The sequence below is a fragment of the Apis cerana genome, linkage group LG10 (genome assembly GCF_029169275.1).
Source record: "Apis cerana isolate GH-2021 linkage group LG10, AcerK_1.0, whole genome shotgun sequence".
NCBI lineage: Eukaryota > Metazoa > Arthropoda > Insecta > Hymenoptera > Apidae > Apis > Apis cerana.
Window position 1 is genome coordinate 5,095,540 of NC_083861.1, and position 20,998 is coordinate 5,116,537.

A 20,998-nucleotide genomic window follows, 5' to 3' on the forward strand; every position below is an offset into this window, starting at 1 on the left:
CTTAATCGTTTTGTAATAATGTAATAATATTAGATTTTAAATTTATATAAAAAATAATTACATATTTTGGCAAAAAATAAATTGTCAAATACATATTAAAAGATAAATTGCAAATTTATATTTCTTTCAGATTGAAGTATTTAATATCTTGTTCATAAGGGAACAAGAAAAACGACACGTCGTGCACTGTATGGATTGTGCACGAAAACAATCCCCATCCTTAGAAGGATTTGTTTGCTTAGAAGAATATAGAATGCGTGATTTAATGGAGGTTTACGATGGATTTACTTTACATACCTCTCTAACAACTCCTTCATCAGCTCAGTCTAGCCAATCCTCCTGAGAATACATGCAACACAGATATTTAGACTTCTTAGGCACTTTACAGTGACTTTGATAGTACAATATCTGTGTTTAAAAAAAATCTTTATGATAAGGATTGTTTAAGTACCTGAGAGCTATCATGAAGAAAATGAAAACAGATCGAAAAATTTTATATGTTAGACTATATAGTCAAACATCTGTTTCCATATTAATTTTAAGGTACGCACAATATATGTTGTATATGAAAGAATTGAAAATTTTTAATATTCTGACAATTAGTTAGTACTATTTACACAAACTGAAAACTATATTCGATCAATTTTATATTGGATTAATACAAAATCTCCAAAACATTGTTCTAGCTCTCGGGCATAGAAAATTGAAGCTAAGTTAAACGAGAGAAGACTGTGCTTTACTTGTAAATTACTTGATATCATCATTTGCTAAAACTTTGCAATAAGATATAATGGACATAATTATCAAACTTGGTCACGTTTCTTATCAGTTTTATGTCATGGCTAGAGTCTGAAAAGCATTTAATATTCATTTTTATCATGAAAAAAAGAAAATATATATATATATATATTATTTTCTTCATAAATCACATATTTCGAAATTTTTACGATTAATAAATTGCCAAAGAAAGCAGAAAAAATTTCATATACACGAAAACATCATGGAAATGTTCACTGCCAATCGTGAATATAATAAAAGATTACATTTAGTCCAAAGTGATGAGGGATAAATTGTCGTTAATTATTGTTATGAATTAAGATACGATTGTAAAGTATTGCAAAGCTGCTCAAAACATACTTTTATGTACATTTTTGTATACAAACGGATTGAAACGATTACTACTTTTGATGAAATTCACGGAGATATTACACTGTTTCGAATGTCTTACTGCCAATGACAATTCAATCTTAATATAGTAGTATAATAATTGTGTTTTCACATTTAAGATAATGTGATCAATATAAAATTGAGATTTATTAAGAATTATTGATCTTTTTTATAAATTCAACAAAAAAAATACAGAAGTATTCATCAAATACTACTTCAAATAAATTATTGTGTTATATAAATAAATTAGTGGCTCTAAAACATTTGTACAGTAAAAAATACAGTTTATAATAACGACTTATAAAAACATACCTCCGTGTTTAGAATGAGAAAAGAATAACATACTGCAAAAAACTTATAAAATGGCGTTTCTTGAGTTATAATTTTATTTACTATCATAAACAAAACAAATAAAAAAATGTATGAACACTCACAACTATAGAAATTGAAAATCATGTGTTAAATTTTTTTCAACGATAAAATAATAAGATAAGAATTATTGATATTTATTAATTATAAATGAATTTATTTGAATCAATTTTTAATTATATGAAATTATTTCTTGATTTATATACTTTATTCAAATAGATGAAAAATAGAATTATAACTATCGTCTTATTTAAAATATTCTTTAATATAATTGTAGAACATTAGTGCAAATTACAATTTTAACAAATTTAGAAGCAAAATATAAAATCAGATCAAGATTTAAATAAAGTTGGAGAACGCTGACATATAATGTTTAATAGCAAGTAATCGTATCTTAAAACAAAAAAGAAACGTACCTTCGACTCAGTCTTGTCAATTCACATTGGCGTTTAAAAACGCCAAATGTACGTGCCAGAAAACAAAAAAAAATCTTACCCACCACAAATGTATAAATAATACAATTCTCGTTCCGCCGAAAAAAATGTATTTTCACATACGCATGAGAGAGAGGGAGAGAAAGAGAGAGAAAGTGAAGAAAAAAAGCAAAAAATGGTAGATAGTCCATACAGGTTGTAATAAGATCATCGGAGAACGATGTATTTTTGAAAATTCTAGAAAATGCTAGTTCCGCCGAGTTAGTTAATAATAAACGAAAATCGCATTTCTTTTATATGCGTGACAAATTTCAGCGCTGTAATTGCAATATATGTATGTACATATATATATATATACATACATATATATCTACATCATATAAAGCAATGGCTGAATATAATGCTATAATTTCGCCAGTTATCTATGATTATTAATGATGGTCGTACGGGTTCAAAAACTCGTGTCCAAGAGTATTTTAATCCATACACTCTAATGATCTCATTTCATGTAATATTGGCAGTTTGGAATGATAATGATTTCTGCCGATATTTCGAACTGACTTGACAATTTTGATTAACAGTTAATAAATTATGTATAAATATATTTAATGTAAAAAAAATAAGATAAGATAATATGAAATGAATTGAAACGGAATGGCTCAAGAGCTTTGCTAAGTAATAACAAACAAATTGAATGCAATCTTTGTGTAGTATCAAATCTGTCTTGCTGTGACTAATGGCTAATCTGCATTAATTTGAATACGAAATTGAGCAGATTTTCTATAACCGTTTTAATAGTATATGAAAATTTTTTACTAATATTACGCTATTCGACTTTAATAGTCAAATGATTTAATATTATCGTTATTTTTCTTTTTTCATTAATTGGCAATACTTAATAAATATATTAATTACATTATACATAAAAATTAATATATAAAAAAATTTTTATTTTTATTTCTATGATCTTTAACAATTAATTTAAACTGGGAAATAATATTTTCAAAATATACTTCAAAATAATAAAATGTACATGATATAAAAATGACAAATATGTATCTATATGTTAATATAAATTGTCATTAACATTATATATTAAAATTGCATTGTCTAAAAACGGTTTCATTAAAAAAAGGTTCACAGCATTGGCAGTTCAAGTTTGTTTGCAGTTGTTTAATTTTTTTTTTTTTTTTTAGAATGTTTTAGATTCTTCAAATAACAAAGTTCACTTGTTAGTAAATTAATATTATAGCAAGAAATGTACTTCTCTTAATAATAAAATATATTATATTTTGTTGCTTACAAGTGGAATATTTGCAATTGAATGGAAAATAATTTTATAAAATTTTAACGAAATAATTTGTATGTGATCATTGATAAAATTGTAAACTTATATCTGAATATTTAAAGATCTTAATGGTAATTATTTGAACATAGAAAGATACATAAATAAGAAAAAATTTTTTTTGGAATGAATTTTTTTAAATTGTTTTTTCAATATATTTCATAAAAATATGCTGCAATTGCACAGGATTTAGAAATCTAGTATCATAATTGGCAGTATTATTAATTAAATTTTCTCATTAAATTTAATTATGATAATTAATTTAAACAAAGATCTCTAGTTCAAAAATAGAGAATAAAAAAATAAATAATCTACTTTTTATCTAAACAATAAAATTATATTTCCTAAATAATATACTAGATTTTTTAACAACCTGCAGAAATGGCATATTTTATAAGTTAAAGGAAATATAAAGAAATATTAGGATTGATAAAATATATTATTTGAAATAGTAGACTAGTTAATGTAAGCTTTCAAATACCATTTGTGTTTTAGTTATAATTTAATTGGTTTTTAGATAGTTTACATTCACTAGTCGAAATATATATTATATATGTATATCTTAATTTTCTCATATTTTCTTTTATTTAATTAAATTTAAATTGCGCATCGTTATTCGTAATGAACTATAAATCTAATAAATTTAATAAATTTAATTAATGGAAAAAAGTCAGAGAACTTGAGAACAGTAGTTATATTAACTTATCATTTAATAAAATGTAAGTAACTGTAAATATTTGATTTTTGTAAAATCAGAGAATAAGTAGGAGAGCAGAATTATATAACAAATACATCTTTATAATAATCACTCAGTTGTTTATTCTGCACATAAGCAGATTTTTCAAAGTCTTGTATTTTGATACTGATCAAGGAATAATGTAACATTGGTGAATTTTAGAAAATTATGCAATTTAGTATTGCGCACAAATGCTAGAAAATTATCAAAAGAAATTAAGAAATTCCTTTGTATCATTTCATCTTCAGAAATATTTTAAAATTCATAAAATGGCGCACATACGAAATTGCGTATATACTTCGAAAAGCAAAGGAAAAAATAACAAAAACAAAAAATTAAAGGACATACATAAAACGTATTTTCGCTAAATAATATATGAAGTGTTTAAGTTCTGACTTACCAAATGAAGTTAACAAAACAAACATAAAAAAAAGTTTATTTTTTCTGTACAACTGACTATAACAAAGAAGAAATAATATTTTCGAATTCGTCTGTAATGTAAAGCGAAATGTAGCAAACCATAGCATGGAAAATGAAAACGAAAAAAATTATGATACCTAATTCACAAAACACGTAGCTTAAAACTTGTAAAACTGTATTTTAAATGTGAAAACATTCACTGCCAAATTGTGATAAACAAATCCCACCTTTAAACCGGAGCGTTTTCTTAACTTCTGATCGCATTGACCAATTATTTCCTCCTAAATAGTTACCGTGAATTCTGCACATTCTGATATAATAGTCATCTATATTTTTTCTTAATGTTTAAGATATAATATCGAAGAGAATATAGCGTTGACCAATGCAGCTAGAATCGAAGGAAACCGCTCCCTATTTTAAGTGCGTAGCATCGTAACAATGAAAGAAAAAAATAAATAAATGAAAAAGGAAAAAAGAAAAAAGATCATATTGATATTTTTAAACGGGCACGTTTTACTGTTTAAAAAGTACCATCTGGACCGCCTATAGCGCTCTTCTATAATATTATATGTTTACGTGTACAGTGCCTTTATACCTGAAAAAAGAGACAAAATGAAAAAAAAAAGAAAGAATGGAAAAGAACATTTTAAAAGAAAGAAAAATACCTTTGCTTTCGAGAAATCAATGTAGATTCATACACAAAACTTCCCTCACTTTAGACACAGGAATACGTAGAATTTTAAAATAGAGAAAATATATGGGGAACATGAGTTTTTTTTAGTCTTTCGCATTAATTTCTCGAAAAGTCAAGGCATGCGGTCCCTCCTACGTGTCGCAAACATTCTTCTAATTAGGTTCAGATTGTAATGATTACCTAATTATAATTAATGTAATTAGATTATTATTATGAAGTATGTTGTAAAAGTGTACAGTTTGGATCGGGTGATCCTTTTATGCGGGAGATCATGCTGTAGCTAGCCTTATTATTATCATTACAACTATTATTATCATGAATTATTATTGCAGTTAATTAAAATATATTGTGTTTACCATAATAATGTAATATAGAGTTACACAGAGCTCGACTGTGCTGTACATTATGATTATCAACACAAACGCTGCTGCCCTGCAATTATTATTAAATTGACTTTTCCCAAAAATACTATTTGCATTATTTCTTATTTCCTCATAACATATCAACTTAAAATTAAATCAAATTCAACAACAAATTCAGGAAATTCTTTGTCATTCATTATATATGGAACAAAGTATATTTAATTAATTATTTTAGTCTTTTTAATTATTAATTTATTTATATTTATCACAACGAATGTGTCATATTATAATTCAATTATAATCATATATCAATATTGAATTCCAATAAATTAAAAATTTATTGGAATTCATTAATATGTTGAACATAAAATTGATTCGTAAGATTATCGATTAATTCTATAATCAAAATTATTGTAAATTATTATAAATTAAAATTTATTTTTAATTATGCAACAATTGCGTAGTTTTAATTATTTAAAAAAGTTTTATATCATTTTTTATTTAAAGAAAATAAATTTTTTTTCTAAAAAAATTTATTTTAACTTAAGTATAAATAGATATATAATGAAAACTATAATGAATTAAAAATACAACTATCAATAGAAAGTCGATAAGTCATAATTTCAAGGATACTTCAAGAATATCCATATTACCTTGAATAATTTTATAATTAAAGCTTTATTTAATGATTTCATTAAAAAATTTTAGTTTTAAAAATTAAATTGCAAAATTTAAATGAACTTTACTTAAAGTTATTAATAAATAAAAAATAAATAACTTTGAAGTATACTTGAAACTTTCTATTAATGAATTTATTTGTAAATACTTTGTATTTTTTAATGCCTTTTTTTATTTAATTCAAAATACTTTTTGAAATATATTCATTTATAAAATAAAATATCACTATTTTATAATTCTTTATAAATAATAATTATCATACTTTTACATTTATTAAAATATTCTTAAATAATAGAATAAGCAAAAAGCAAAAATTATATTTCTATATAATTGCTAAAAAAAAAAAATGAGTTGAATAATTTAACAATAGAGATACAAAATGGAATTAATTTACATTGATCTAATCATAAATATTATTAGAACATATTTATTAATATATTATCCAATTTTCCAAAAAAGAAAATGTATTGGGTAATATGTTAATTATAAATGTCTATTGTTTTTTAAATTTTAATACTGGAAGAATCATCTAAAATATCTAATGATTCTTATATTAAGATGAAGAAAAAATATTTTAAGCAAATATAATATACTATATAATATAATATAATATAATATAATATAATATAATATAATATAATATAATATACTAGCAATAAATTACATTCGAATAAAATATCACATTATGTTTTTTCGAATAAACTTTTCTGAGAAATATTCAAAATATACAATCTTTTTTGTTTATAAATAAACAATTTTTTATAACACGAAAAAAAATGTTCGAAATTATTAAAAGTAGATTTAAATAAATTATTTAATATTATAATAATTATTTAAAATAGTTTTTCTAAGCAATAAAATAATAATATAATAAGAATAAAATAATAACAATAGTTATTAATAATGTCAAAATAATGAGAAAATATAAATATGAATTCATTTAAATCTTTTCTCCAATGAATAATTTTTAAAAAATTTTTTATCTTTAAAAATAAAGAAATCGATCATTTTATCTTACCTTATACGTTAACTGCTAATTTAAAGGTGAACCATTTGTACATACATAAGTAGGCACCAACGAATCAAAAAAAAATGTTTGATATAAATATGATACTTATGTCCTTCTAAGTGCCCGCATTTGCTTACGACGTGCTTGAACGACACCATAAACAACTGCTGCAAGACTTCGGCACCTTGCAGTATGCTTAGTCGAACTTTCTTGTTGCAAAGTCCCTTTGCCCAATACGAAATATGTCTCCATTGTTCCTTTTCCTTTAACTTCGATAAGTCCTCTCTTCTGTGTCTGATATCCTCTCGATTCCAAAAACTATTTAAATATAAATCAAATACGTAATTTGCATGTATAATAAATAATCATTTTTTTTAAATATATATTCTTTAATTACTCTAGCAATATCCTGTGGAACTTGTATTTTTCCCATAACACCTGTAGAGTCCATACGGGAAGCCAAATTTACCGTGTTACCCCAAATATCGAATACAGGTTTTCGAGCACCGATTACACCTCCTACTAATGGACCACAGCTTATACCTACTCTTAAATCAAAATTATTGAACGAATGTATGTTTACATCTTCAAGACGAAGTCGCATAGCTACTGCATAATCCACTAGTCTACATAAATGCTCCATATCATCTTTATTTTTATCCTAGAAAAAATATTAAAGAAATGATAAAATTAAAAATTGATCAAAATTTATTATTGTATTATATAGAATATAAAAAAAAATTATATATCATTTATAATTACATTTTGGCAAGGATTGAGACCAGAAGCTGCCATATAAGTAGCTCCGACTGTTTTTATTTTTTCTATGCAATGAAATCGATTTTCGTCCAGGAGTTCGTCAAAATCAGCTAAAAATAATTAAAATATATATTTATTATTGAATAAATTATGTTAATAATAATAAATATTTTTAAATGTTCAAAACAACAAAATTTTTTTCACTTCAACTATAAATATGTTACCAATAATTTCATTCAATAAACGTATACACTCCATTCCTTTATTAACATCTTCTGAATAAAATTCTGTAAAATTTGGTACACTAGCGAACATCACTCCAACTTTATCTCGTGATTGAGAATATAATTCCTATAAATGTATTAAGAAAAAATTATAATATTCATTAAATTAACAAACTTATTAACAAATTAAAAATGTAAAATTATACCTCAGGTGCTCTGTCTTGGGTTAAAAAATGATGAGCTACGTGGTCTGGTAATATATTTTTCAATAGTTGCATGTTATTGTGCCGTGATTCAATCATATCACTTAACTCTCTTTCAGCTTGCTGTTTCCAAAGGAAATCTAATCTAGATGTTACTTCTACTAATCTACCGTGATATGTAACCATCACCAAGAATACTAATAGAAAGGTAAGCATTTGTGCCGAAAGAGGTATCGACATCCTAAAAATACAAATAATTATTATATATCATTATATCATTATTTAACAATAAATTTTTTGACATTTTTAATATCAAATAATAAAAAAATATATATTTTCAATATTTTATTATTTTAATCTTTCTTGAATTATGTTATGGAAGAGTTTAAATTTCATTAATACCAAATATTAAACATGACTTACGAATCCTCTTCATTAGGAATCGTAAAGAAATCCTTGCAAACTACGAGAATCAATACGGCATAAATGGACACGATGATTGTAGCCAATGCCGTCTTTACTAAATAATATAATTTCAATGCAGAAGCTAATGCAATCAAACATAAGATCCACGTGAATACAATGTATTCCGGTCTAACGCAAGTCCCCAAAACGATATCCTCGTCATAATCCAACGAATACAAAGATTCCACTTGAGGTTTTGTTTCCGATGTCGACAAGATTCTTCTCGAGATGATGTCTTCATCCCTACGGTTTGAAAAAAATCTGCTATAATTTCTTCCAATCATGAGTTTATGGTATTGTTCGTATTTATAAAACCTGAAAAACTCTTTTCTTCTTTGACCTTTCGCCAGACTAGCCCTGGCCTTGATAAGATTCGTTCGTAGTTCTTCATCATTAGAACTATAGGATACAGTTTGATTCTCTTTAGAAGAAATGTCCTTTTGTTCTTCTGAAGATTCATCACGAAGAGCAGCTTCCAGAAATGTCAAAATAAATTGATCAAGACCAACAGTTGGCGCTACCAATCGTTCTGGTTGCAACGTTGGATTCATTAGTGATTGCTGTTGGAGTTCCAGAGCTTCAGGATATTGTCGAATCGACATTGGACACGCTAAAACACTAACGATCGATGTCAAAGCCATCAAACTAATTACACTACATATGAAGATTGTTCGGTGCTGCTTGTTGTGAACTAACATCGAAGAAGCGTGTTGTAAATATGTTGGCAAAGTTTTGAATTCTTCCGCCATCACTAGAATAGACAATGCTACTAAAATGAGTGTCGTCAATAGTAACGAAGCCAAAAGAATAATGCAGCTGTATGAAAAAAATAATATAAATTCGATTTAATATGTTTTTAGTTTCTTAATAAATATCATAATTTATAATATTTAATTTTTTAAAATGTATTTCAAAGATTAGAAAATTATTTTTAAAGATAATCATTATATAAAACAATGATTAAAATAGAATTAAAATAGAATTTTTAAAAATATAGTTACTTACTCTGGTAATATTACCGCTTGACAAATTGCAATAAATATCCATACGACAAAACAACAAATCATATTGGATTTAAACATATCCTCGCGTAATTGACCAAACTATAAATATATAAAATAGAAAATATTCATATCGTAAAGAAAGATTAAAATTTAATTAAATTTAATTAAATTAATTATTAACATTGAATTTACCTTTGATTCTAAACTTTCATCATTATAACGCAAAGTCCAAGCATTTATATTCGCCGATCTCATGCGCTTATTACTCGCGGTTTCAAGACCTGCAGTTTTCAATTTTTCAACGGATGCAGCAGACACAGCTTTATTACTCTTTGCAGAACCATTTTCTTCCTCAAGGTATTCTGATTCCAAATTACTAACCGATGTTGCAGTATTTAACTATAAAAATATAACGCATCATTAAATTCTCAAGATTTTTGTAATTTTTTTAGTTTTAATAACTATTAAACACGAACGTTTTCAAATGGTATTTCTGGTGTCCAGTCTACGCCAATATCATCTTCAGTGGAGGAATTTGGAGCACTACTATTTGTAGCTAATGGATTGTTCAATTTGAAGCTCTTTTTACCTTTATTCATATCATCTTCAGACCATATTTTTGGTCGCGAAGAATATCGTCGTCTTGATCTTAAAGGTTCCACCTGTTTAATTAAATACGTAACTACATTCCTTTCTTTTAAATAATTATCCCTTTCGGTTCCGTTTCCCGGCTCCACTTCATATACATCATTCAAACAATTTAAAGTATCTTCCGATATATGTACTCTTCTGAAATTTATATATATATATTTTTTAATATATCTATTTTTTTTAATGTATTTAATCAAATTTTTAACAAATTTGTTATAAAAGAAGAAATATTGTGTATCATTCGTAGAATATATTTATAATTCTGTAAAAAATGATAAATTTTACCCCGGTATTCCTCCACTTTCGAGATGATTAGCCAGTGTTACATCGTAAGACCAAACATCAAATTGCCATTTTCGAAGACCAAGTACGCCGCACAATACTGAGCCACTATGAATCCCTATTCTCATATTTAAATCAACCTAAATGAAATCAATTTTTTTTATATTATATATTTATATAATATTATATTTTTTTAATTTTTAATATCATATATATTATGTATTATTTATTAAGAAATTATAATTTATATCTAATTAATTTTAATAGATATTTAATGGAGGATTTTAAAATCATATGCATATGCAATTAAAATTATTTTTTTAACATGTAATAACTTACTGCAAATTTTAAATTGAATGGAAGACTGCTATAAATGAATCTTTCATTTAAACAATATTACTGCAGTAATAACTATTAACAATATATTTTAAGTATTTGGAAATATACAAAATAATACAAAATTTAAATACCTTTGTTGTATATCGCACATCTCTTATTGCTTTAATCATATGCAAACCCATTTCCACACAACAATGAGCATGATCGCTTCTGGCAATTGGTAATCCACATATACAATAATAACAATCTCCAAGTAATTTAATACGTAAACAATGATTTTCTGCGGAAAGCTTGTCGAAACGAGCGAATAAGTCATTTAATACTTTGACGAGTTCTTGAGCACTACACTGGCTGGCCAAAGCTTTATAGTAAAAATTAATGCCATAGATTAAATTGTTCAATCAAGAAATTCGTAAAAATACTTCAAAATTGCAATTAGTAACATAAAATTTCTTGCTAATAAAAATTATTATGAAATAAAAACGAATAACTAATATAATTATTTAAAATAAATAATATTCTTATATCAATAACATAATTTTTATCATTTTGATATCTTCGAAACATAGAAATAAAAATATATTTTAAAAAATATTAATATGCATTATATAAATTATATGAAAAATTAAAAATTACAAAAAGAAATAAAACATCGATACGTACAAATATCGATATAGAAAATAATAAATTCTTAAACTATAATTCTTAAATTATATATTATTTATGAATTTATTTAAGAATTTCAATATTATAGTTTTAAAAATAGTAAAATTAGTGCAGTTTACTATTATGAGTGAATAATTACATACCAGTGAAACCTTTGATATCAGCAAAAAGTATGCTAACATTTTCGTAACGATGAATATATATTCTATGAAATTGATTAGGTGTGAAAGAGATCGTTCCACCTCGAGCAGTTTCACGAGCAATATCACGGATCATTTCTTTAGCCACGAAATCTGGTAAAACTATAAAAAAATTAATCAATTATAAAATTTGATTAGATATTAAAAAACATTACAGGAAATCATAGATCGCTATAATCAAAATGGCATAATATTAATTAATCAATCATTTCTTTATTCTTCCATATCTAAGTAAAAGTAACGGAATTGTTTATTTTGTTTTATTCCATTGTATGTTACTTATACTTCCTAAATAAATAATCGTCGAAAAATCGATAATACATAAAAGCAAAATACTGCTAGGCTATCGGTAAAACATATCTGGCGCAATCGGGTGAAAGTGTCTAGTGACCCTTTTTGACACTCGGCTGAGCAAGTTACACGCGCTGACGAACCCCATGCTTGCGGCGCAACCCCATGCGTTTTTATAGACTATGTTCGACATGTTCAACATATATATAAATATACTTGAATACGTATTGGAATATTTGCACCAATACGTGATACACGTGTAACACATTCATACTATATACATATATATTGTCTCTAATACTTATCCAATTAATTGTGCAAACAATCATAAAATAACAAGTTTAATTTAAATAATGTTCTTTCAGTAAATATCACATCATTTCTATTTAATGTAATAAATATTTCTATATATTGATATTTTAAAATTCGTGAAAAATAATATTGTAAATTGCTAAATGTTAAAAAATTTAAAAGAATTTAAAATTAAATTGAAAAAAAAACATCATTAATAAGTTTGGCTAATGAATTTGAAAATTCTGTCTCACCAGAAAGAAGTAACTTTTCTTGTCGATTGTTCTCATTTTGAGTCCGTTGTCGGGTTTCCATAGATCTGTGTGTTTCAAGAAAAGCCTGTCTCTGTCCTCTATCTGTCAAATACTTAGTGTACATGCCAGCTAGATTCATTGCAAGATAAAGAAGGACGTTGGTTGTTAGCATACGAACTATGCACGTAATATCATGCAACTGCAATTGCAAAATTAAATATATGTATTTAAAGAAAGCTGCGAAATCAAAGAATATTGCACTAAAAAAAAACAAAGATTGATAATCAAGGAATAGGAGAATTAATTTGGAAAAATAAATCGGAATATAAATCAAGGATTCTTACATATGTTGGATCTCGTAATAAAGTTATTCCCGCCATCACCATGTGAGTTAAAGCTGTCCCATAACCGGCAAGGACACACCATCTCAAAGGTAATGGCAACATGGCGTACGGTGCGTATACGACAAACAAAATATACCACATAAGACGTTGTTGACTAGAGAAATCTAAACCAGCTCCTATAAAACCTGCAATTAACATGAAGATATTCATACATAAAATAAAATTATTTTCAATTCGAAACTTCATTTCATCAAAGTGTAATGATTGTTAATTTTAAATAATAGAGGTAGAGGATCACCAATCAATAGTAACCCATGCCTAGATTTTATAAGTTTGTTCCACCGCGTCTCTCTCTCTCTCTCTCTCTCTCTCTCTCTCTATGGTTCGCTGAACATTCAAGCAATTCGCTGGACCGCCAACGCACGAACCAGTGGAGCAAAACTCTATTCGGTAAACGAAGATATAATCTTCTCAAAAGCATATATATGTATCTCTATGAATACATATCTATTAGAACATTGCACAATGCTATATATGCATCGAGTTTTATGTTTAATTACAAAAAAATCCTCCATTTATAAAAAAAAAAGAAATATAATTATAAAAGTTACATATAATGTATATTTTTATGTTATCACCTTGTGAATTGATCAGTAACCAAGTGAATATGGAAGCCCAATATAAATAATTATTGGAAAAACACCGCCACCAGCCAAGAATGCAAACAACCAAGTTTGCCGCCATACAGCAGGATGCCCAGGATAAGGACTCGACTAAACCACTACTATTTTTGTCTCTCTTCCATAACCATATCGCCATAAGAATGATCTGACATCATCATTACATGATATGAAATAGAAAATAAGAAACGAAATTCAGAATATACTTCATAGGATTGAAATAATAATTATTTAAGAATTAGTTTACCTTTAGGCTAAGATCAACGATATTCAACATGATCAATGATTTCTGCCGTTGACGATTTGAATAATGCAAATATGACGTCTCTAATTGTTTGCTATGAAAGCTATTTGACAGCGATGGACAAAATATTCCCTTATAAAGCACGCCTTTCTTGAAAACATCTGAAAATATCCAATCCTATTTTTAGTTGAAGGTTGTAATATATAGTATAAATTAATAATAATATGAGTGGAATGTTAAATAATTTATCAGATGAACAAGATATAATATAAAATATTGAAAATAATTAATCGAATGAATCAATAACATTATTATAAATATATATTTTGTGATTATAAAAAACAAATTTTGTTACAAATTTATAAATTATTAAGATAATAACACTGATTTCTTAAAATATTTATTCAATAAACATTTTTTATATTTTCTAGAATTTTTATATTTATACAAAGCAACTATTATAAAACGGTTTTTTTTTACTATCTTTTAATTTTTTGATATCTTTTTCTTTTGAAGAAGAATATTTAATAATTTATAATAAAAATTTCTGAAGAATTTATAAAGAAATTATTAAATACATATAAGCAAACCTCGTTGTGCTTGAGATTCAGTATCAACAGGCTCCTCAGCAAGAACTACATCCGGGTCGGTAGAAATATCCGCATCCTCGATTGGATCGGTTGTTTCGTTGATGTCTGGAACTTCCGGATCGTTGTTGGACTTCCGGTCTTCCCATGCCGCCAATCCTTCCCTCCCCAGCCGCTCGGAAGTTAGCTTCTTCACAGCCTTGATCCATAATTGTTTCCTCGGGGAAATACTCAACCTATCGACGTTAAAAAGTATCACGAATTATTAATTAATTTTAGATAAACAATATTTTCAAGAACATTTAAAACACTTAAGAAATTGATACACGAATACATACTAAATACATATTAAGTATGTATACTTTTGTATTGCACAAAGCAATTAGAAGATCGTGTATTTTTTTGGAATTAATATTTTTAAAAAGTATTTTAAATTTTATTTTAAATTATAAAATATTTAACATATTAATATTTTCATTATTAAAATTATTAAAATATACAGTGTCTTGGAAAGTAGATGCGAGACTTCAAAAATTTATGGCACACATTAAAAAGAATAAAAAAATTACTAAATATAAAAAATTCAAACATCATTAATATAGATTAACATAATCACGCATATTATATTTCACATAATAAATATTATATTTATTTATGTATGTAATTAATTTCCTCATGTTAATTTAATTTTATTAAGTTACATGTTAATTTAATTTATTTATACTATATATATTTATAATTCTCTGTAAGAACTAATTGTAAATTTAAAATAAAAAAAATATCATTAAAAAATATCATTTGGATATCATGATGAAGTTATAAAATTTTTTCAAATTTAAATATAAAAGAAATAATAATATTAACAACATAAGAAATTTTATTAAGTTCACTTTTATCTGTATCTTATCGAATAAGTTGTTAAATCAAAATTGTTTGTTAAATCAAACAAAGTAAACATAATGCACTTTAACATTACGTTGTACCAATGTTATTCAACAGTAGTAATAAAAAATGTATAAATATACTATTGTTATTTTATTATATTATATTACAAACAATTAATTTATTTTTATTTTATTTAATAACGGTTTATATGTTGCGGCTGATATTTTTGATAAAAATATTACATTTGTATTATAAATTATTATATAAAGAATTTATAATTTTCTTTTCTAAAAGTTTTTCTAAAAGTTTCTCACCAACTTTCTGAAACACATTATATATAATATATTTATAATATATTATATATAATATATATAATATAATATATATATAATATATATTTATAATAAAAAAATATATTGATTATATAAAAAAAAATAATAATTAATAAATTAATAAAAATAATATTTTATATATACGTCAATTATTAATATCTAAAATTTAACTAATAGAATAAAAAGTTTTATTTGCATATTTTACAAAATTTAAATATAAATATAAAAATTTGTAAATATGAATTTTTCATAACTTATGAACTATTGGATAATTTATAAAGTGTTCACAATCCCCTAATTATTTTGAGCCTTATATAAATAAAATAGTTGCAAAACACTTTTATGCAGGTCACGATAAGTAGGTAACAACTTTTATTGTTAAAAATTTTTAATACGATCATCAATATTATATTCAATAGATTTTTAGATTATATAATATTATTTGTATATTGACAAATAATTTTAATATCGATTCTTCCTAGGAATTCTATTTTATAATGAAACAATAAATGAAATCAATTCATGAAATAAAACAATAAGTTTACTGTTAATGATTAGTGAAAAATAGTAAAAAAAAATTCATTATTTTCGAAATAATTTATTAAATTTATTAAATTTTTTCTTTATTTTATTTGAAATAATTCTATATTTCTATTGCAATATTTTCTAAAAAACAATTGCTTTTAATTATATTTATGTAAAATGTGCAGTTAATATTAGATATCCTTTGTGTATTATAAATAATAGAATTTACATGCATCTTCAATTTAAAATATAAAAAGAATAACATATATAAAACGAAAAAATTAATAAAAAAATTATTGATAAAAATGAATAAAAAAATAAAAATGATTATCTTAATACTATTAAATCAAGATAGTATTACAATAAATTAAAAAAATAAGAAATTATGTAATCTTCTTTTTATAAATAAAAAATTCTTAATTATCTCCGATTTCTTAATTATCCTGAATGTTTTATTAAAATATTTGATTTTGTAAAATTCTCAATGAAACTTAATATGTTTTAAAATTATAAAATGTGATATATTAAACAAAAAAAATAAAAAATTAAAAATATATATATAATAGAATATAATAATTCAATTATTTTCATTTATAAATAAGAATGGGAAAATTTTTAAAAACGACTTTTGCACAAAAAATTCGATGAAAACATATTTGACTAACATTCACATGTTGGAAAACGTTTTATAAATTCGAAAAATAGTGTTCGCGCAAAATACATATAGACGATACATCATAATTAGTGCACACGTATTTTTAAATGTGTAGCACTATCGATCCAGATACATTTCTTATATGTACATCGTGATCTATCATCCCAGATATCGTTAAAGTCATTGCATACAAAGAAACGAAAAGAAAAAGGAAAAAAGAAAACAGAGTATAGTGTCCATTGTGAACAGTATCAAATGTGTGCATGTGTAAGCACGTCGAGAGGTGTGTTACACTATTTGGAAGAACACAAAAAAATCTTGTTCGATACACCTGCAAAATATGAAACTTACCGAACAGTGTTATTGTGTTAATGATGTGTCGCATTAAACAAAGAAATAATTGAGTGTCTTTCTTGCATGATACAATTATGTACCTACTATCATTTTTTTTCATCGCGTGTAAAAAAAATAAAAGAAAAGTAATGGAAAAGGTAAATACTTACTCATTGATGCCCGCGACATCACTGTCCAGCATCATGCTCCAGGTCTGTTCTGTAATCATTATCCCCCGGATGATCCGCGAAACGAACAACTGCTCACGTTGTGATTGTCAGCTGTGCAATTGCCTTAGTATCCGGCATTTTCACACACCTTAAACCAGAACTTGTTAAAAAAGAAAGCCAATTTCTCTAATGACCCGCCCTGGTTCAAACTTTTTCTCTTTACTGCACCAACAGAATAATTTTTATTTTATCAAATCGTAAACGTATATCAGGAAGTTTCATCTTTGACTTGCTTGTTTGATTTGATTTATTTTTTTTCTCTTAATGACCAAAACGTTGGTAAATGAAATTATTTTAAAATTATAATCTTTCTTTTACATTCGAACTAGTCAAATTCGATCGTGCCTACAGATTTCCGAAAGACGTATCCGGAAACAATATCTGTCCATATTAATATACAATCAAAATTTCATTTTCTTTCTTACTTCATTTAATATTTTCATCTTAATATTTTTATTGTACATATCTTTTATCTTATATAATATTTAATATATAATATTATATATTAAATATAATATATAATATAATATTTAATCAAATATTATACAATAGTGCAATACTGAAGTGTTTTCCCTTCTATTTCGCAATATCGTGGAACATATTATTGTTATTATTATTGTTATTCTTATTAAATTAAATAATTATTTATATAAAAATTTTAAAAAAAATATAACATTATATAAAGATATAAAGATAATAGTAAATCTTTCTCGGTCTTCGTGAAAAATGATTACATTATAACATCATAACAACAGAACTTATTTTTACGCTTAATAAATAGATATTATAAATAGATGACCAAAAATTATTAAAAAATATTTTTAAAATAATATAATATTCATTAAATTGAAATAAATTAACTATCAATATTTTTAAATATCTTCACTGATAGTAATTAAATTTGAAAATTTTTACACGTTACACAATTAAAAATGAGATAATTCAATCATGGATAAAAGATTCACGAATGCCGACGAGATTATTAAAAAGCGAGTAAGAAGAGAGAACGCTGAAATGGTAAAAAAATGGAATAATTTTGATGAATGAATGTTTGAATTTTGTTTTTACGTTACCTGTCGTCTCCCGTCTACAGTTGATAAAAATAAACAAGCAATTCTATACGATTGCTTCGATCCAGCATCAAGATTACTACCCACGAGCGAAATTAATGGCAAATGTCGAAAATCGCGAAAGTGCATTCGCTAACGATAAAACCCGCGCTTCTATGAGCGAAATCGGTTATCGAGTCAGTATCAGAACTTCAAACGAGTGAATATAACGTAAACTTGTCACCGCGCGATGGCTCTCTTGACGTCAAATAGCTTGCTTCACCCCCTCTAGCGTACAACAAAAAAGAAGGGATATTTGAGAAATGATAGTAAATAATAATAAACAATATAAAACTATTCTTAAAAATTATATAGATTAGAATTTTTAATTTATTATATAATATTTTAATTTATTATTATATAATAACGTAGTAAAAAAATTTATTTTTTATTAAATTTTTTATAAAATTTATATAGAAAATATTAGTTCTGAAAATCGATTTAAAATTTTATACATCAATAAAAATATTTTTAAAATATGAATATAAATATTTTCATATTGCAGATTTACTAAAATTCAATAAATGAAAATAAATGAAATTGAATAATTAAAAACATCAACATGTAATGAACTTAGTAATCGATGATCATTGGCATAACGCGTACGCTTTCTAAAACATATGATTTATAATTCAAATACACATTTAATATAAGTGCAATTTATTCATCATACCGATCAATAAACACAGCACACGCAGGAGAATATCTTTTACATTTTTATATAGAAGTCATGATTTTGAATATATATTAAAATATAGATTTATACGTATAATTTACTTAGAATTTTAAAAATTTTGCTTTTAATATATGTATGTAAATAATGATGATAATGCATGCTGCGAATAATAAATTTTTACTTTTATTTTTCTTAGAAATAAAAAAATTTCGTATGCTATCTTCGCATAGTTTCCATAGTAATCAAAATTTAATATTAAACATTAACACTTAAAATTTATAATTTTATATCAGAAAATATAATTGGTAATTTCTTGAATTCTTGAGATGTTGTGATATAAACTAGAATTAAAAAAAAATAAAAATTATAGACTAGTTGTATAAAATTACCAATTATAAACTATATTTTCATAACTAAAATTATATTTTTTCAAATTTTGGAATTTAATGTTTTTTAAAGTAATATTTACAATATTTCTTAAAAATTTACAACTTTTTTCAAAATTATCTTTTAAATTTATAATATAGACAAAATATAGACAAGAAAAACCAAATAGGGACAGAAAGATAAAATAAAAATTAGAATAACAATGCCATCTCATCAAAATATCACAAATAAAATTAAATCAAATAAGTAAATGATAAGGAAAGAAATAAGAATTGACTATCAATGCTATCTTTTCAATACCAAAAGATCTAAAAAAATTTTTAAATTATTTTTCTAAAAATATTCGAAAGATGGCACAAATTCTCAATTTTTATTCTATCTTATCTTACTTTTCGCTTTATCTATTGAGGAGACTTTATTTGTCTACCTTGGAAATATTCTTAGCAATTAAAAGATGGCGCTAATAGTTAATTTTTATTTATCTTTATTTCTTCTTATCATTTGTTCTCTTTATTTGATTAATTTTATTTGCGACATTCTAAAGATGACGCTAATTCCTAAATTTTAATTCTATCTCTGTTCTTTTTCTGTTATTTGTTTTCCTTATCTATATTTGTTCTATAAAATCTCAAAAAATGGTTTTGATATTTAATTAATAATCGAAAATTGATGAAAAAAAATAAAAATTTAATTAAATATATATTATATTATATTATATATTAATTATATTATATTCTATATATTTAATTATATTATGTATTAATTAATTAATTTTTTTAATTAAATTCTTATATATATATGTAAAGATTTTAATATATCTATAAAAATATTTTAAAAAGTTTAAATATATTTGTAACATATTTGTAATTTTTGAGGAATTGATTATAGAAGCTAAAGCAAATATAAAAATTGATATATAAAAATGTTGATTAAAATTTATTTATTAAGTTATAAATAATTGAAGTTTGCTTTAGACAAAATGAGATGATAATATGGAAGAAAATAATATGAATAACTATTTCATATTATTTTTCTTGTTCCTGCCTCATTTCATTTAACAATGAACTTAAATTGTTTATAAATTAAATAAGTTTCTGATATTTTTATAAACTAATTTTTATATTTCTGATTTTTTATTTTTGAATCGATTCTTCAAAAATATCTCACA

General features: G+C 24.5%; 2 protein-coding genes across 17 annotated transcripts in view; one reads left to right on the top strand and one right to left on the bottom strand.

The window, feature by feature from the left end:
* Positions 1 to 5,631, top strand: part of LOC107993000 (histone demethylase UTY) — a 107,214-nt gene extending 101,583 nt beyond the window's left edge. For 7 of the 8 annotated variants that reach the window (XM_062080829.1, XM_062080830.1, XM_062080831.1 and 4 more), the window contains one exon: positions 131 to 5,631. In XM_062080829.1, coding sequence (XP_061936813.1) covers positions 131 to 343 — 213 coding nt within the window. In that variant the 3' untranslated portion in view covers positions 344 to 5,631. The remainder of the gene's footprint in view (positions 1 to 130) is intronic. The other variant, XR_009831562.1, reaches the window with a different exon arrangement.
* On the bottom strand, positions 3,958 to 18,954 carry LOC107993030 (adenylyl cyclase 78C). 9 transcript variants are annotated; one of them, XM_017049212.3, is made up of 20 exons: positions 18,732 to 18,952; positions 17,599 to 17,647; positions 14,702 to 14,928; positions 14,115 to 14,272; positions 13,826 to 14,015; positions 13,188 to 13,372; positions 12,844 to 13,042; positions 11,951 to 12,109; positions 11,273 to 11,502; positions 10,806 to 10,942; positions 10,346 to 10,658; positions 10,062 to 10,268; positions 9,871 to 9,968; positions 9,181 to 9,681; positions 8,824 to 9,108; positions 8,404 to 8,641; positions 8,198 to 8,324; positions 7,977 to 8,083; positions 7,612 to 7,875; positions 3,958 to 7,532 (listed from the first exon to the last, which is right to left on the bottom strand). In XM_017049212.3, exons 2-20 carry the CDS (start codon positions 17,631 to 17,633, stop codon positions 7,320 to 7,322), a joined length of 3,873 nt encoding a protein of 1,290 aa, XP_016904701.2. In that variant the 5' UTR covers positions 17,634 to 17,647; positions 18,732 to 18,952; the 3' UTR covers positions 3,958 to 7,319. The 9 variants fall into 9 exon arrangements, with proteins under 9 accessions (XP_016904701.2, XP_016904699.2, XP_016904698.2 ...); XM_017049210.3 differs by having other exon boundaries at positions 17,599 to 17,746; XM_017049209.3 differs by having other exon boundaries at positions 14,702 to 14,934; positions 17,599 to 17,746.
* Between the last annotated feature and the right edge of the window lie 2,044 nt (positions 18,955 to 20,998).

What these genes read in the sequence shown, in the direction of transcription:
- LOC107993030 (XM_062080836.1), bottom strand. Translation starts at nt 17,657, where the DNA reads ATGATTACAGAACAGACCTGGAGCATGATGCTGGACAGTGATGTCGCG. An exon ending in TGATATCAAAGGTTTCACTG is followed by an intron (nt 11,503 to 11,950) that starts GTATGTAATTAT and finishes TTTACTATAAAG; the next exon opens with CTTTGGCCAGCCAGTGTAGT. An exon ending in GAAAGTGGAGGAATACCGGG is followed by an intron (nt 10,659 to 10,805) that starts GTAAAATTTATC and finishes TATAAATTTCAG; the next exon opens with AAGAGTACATATATCGGAAG.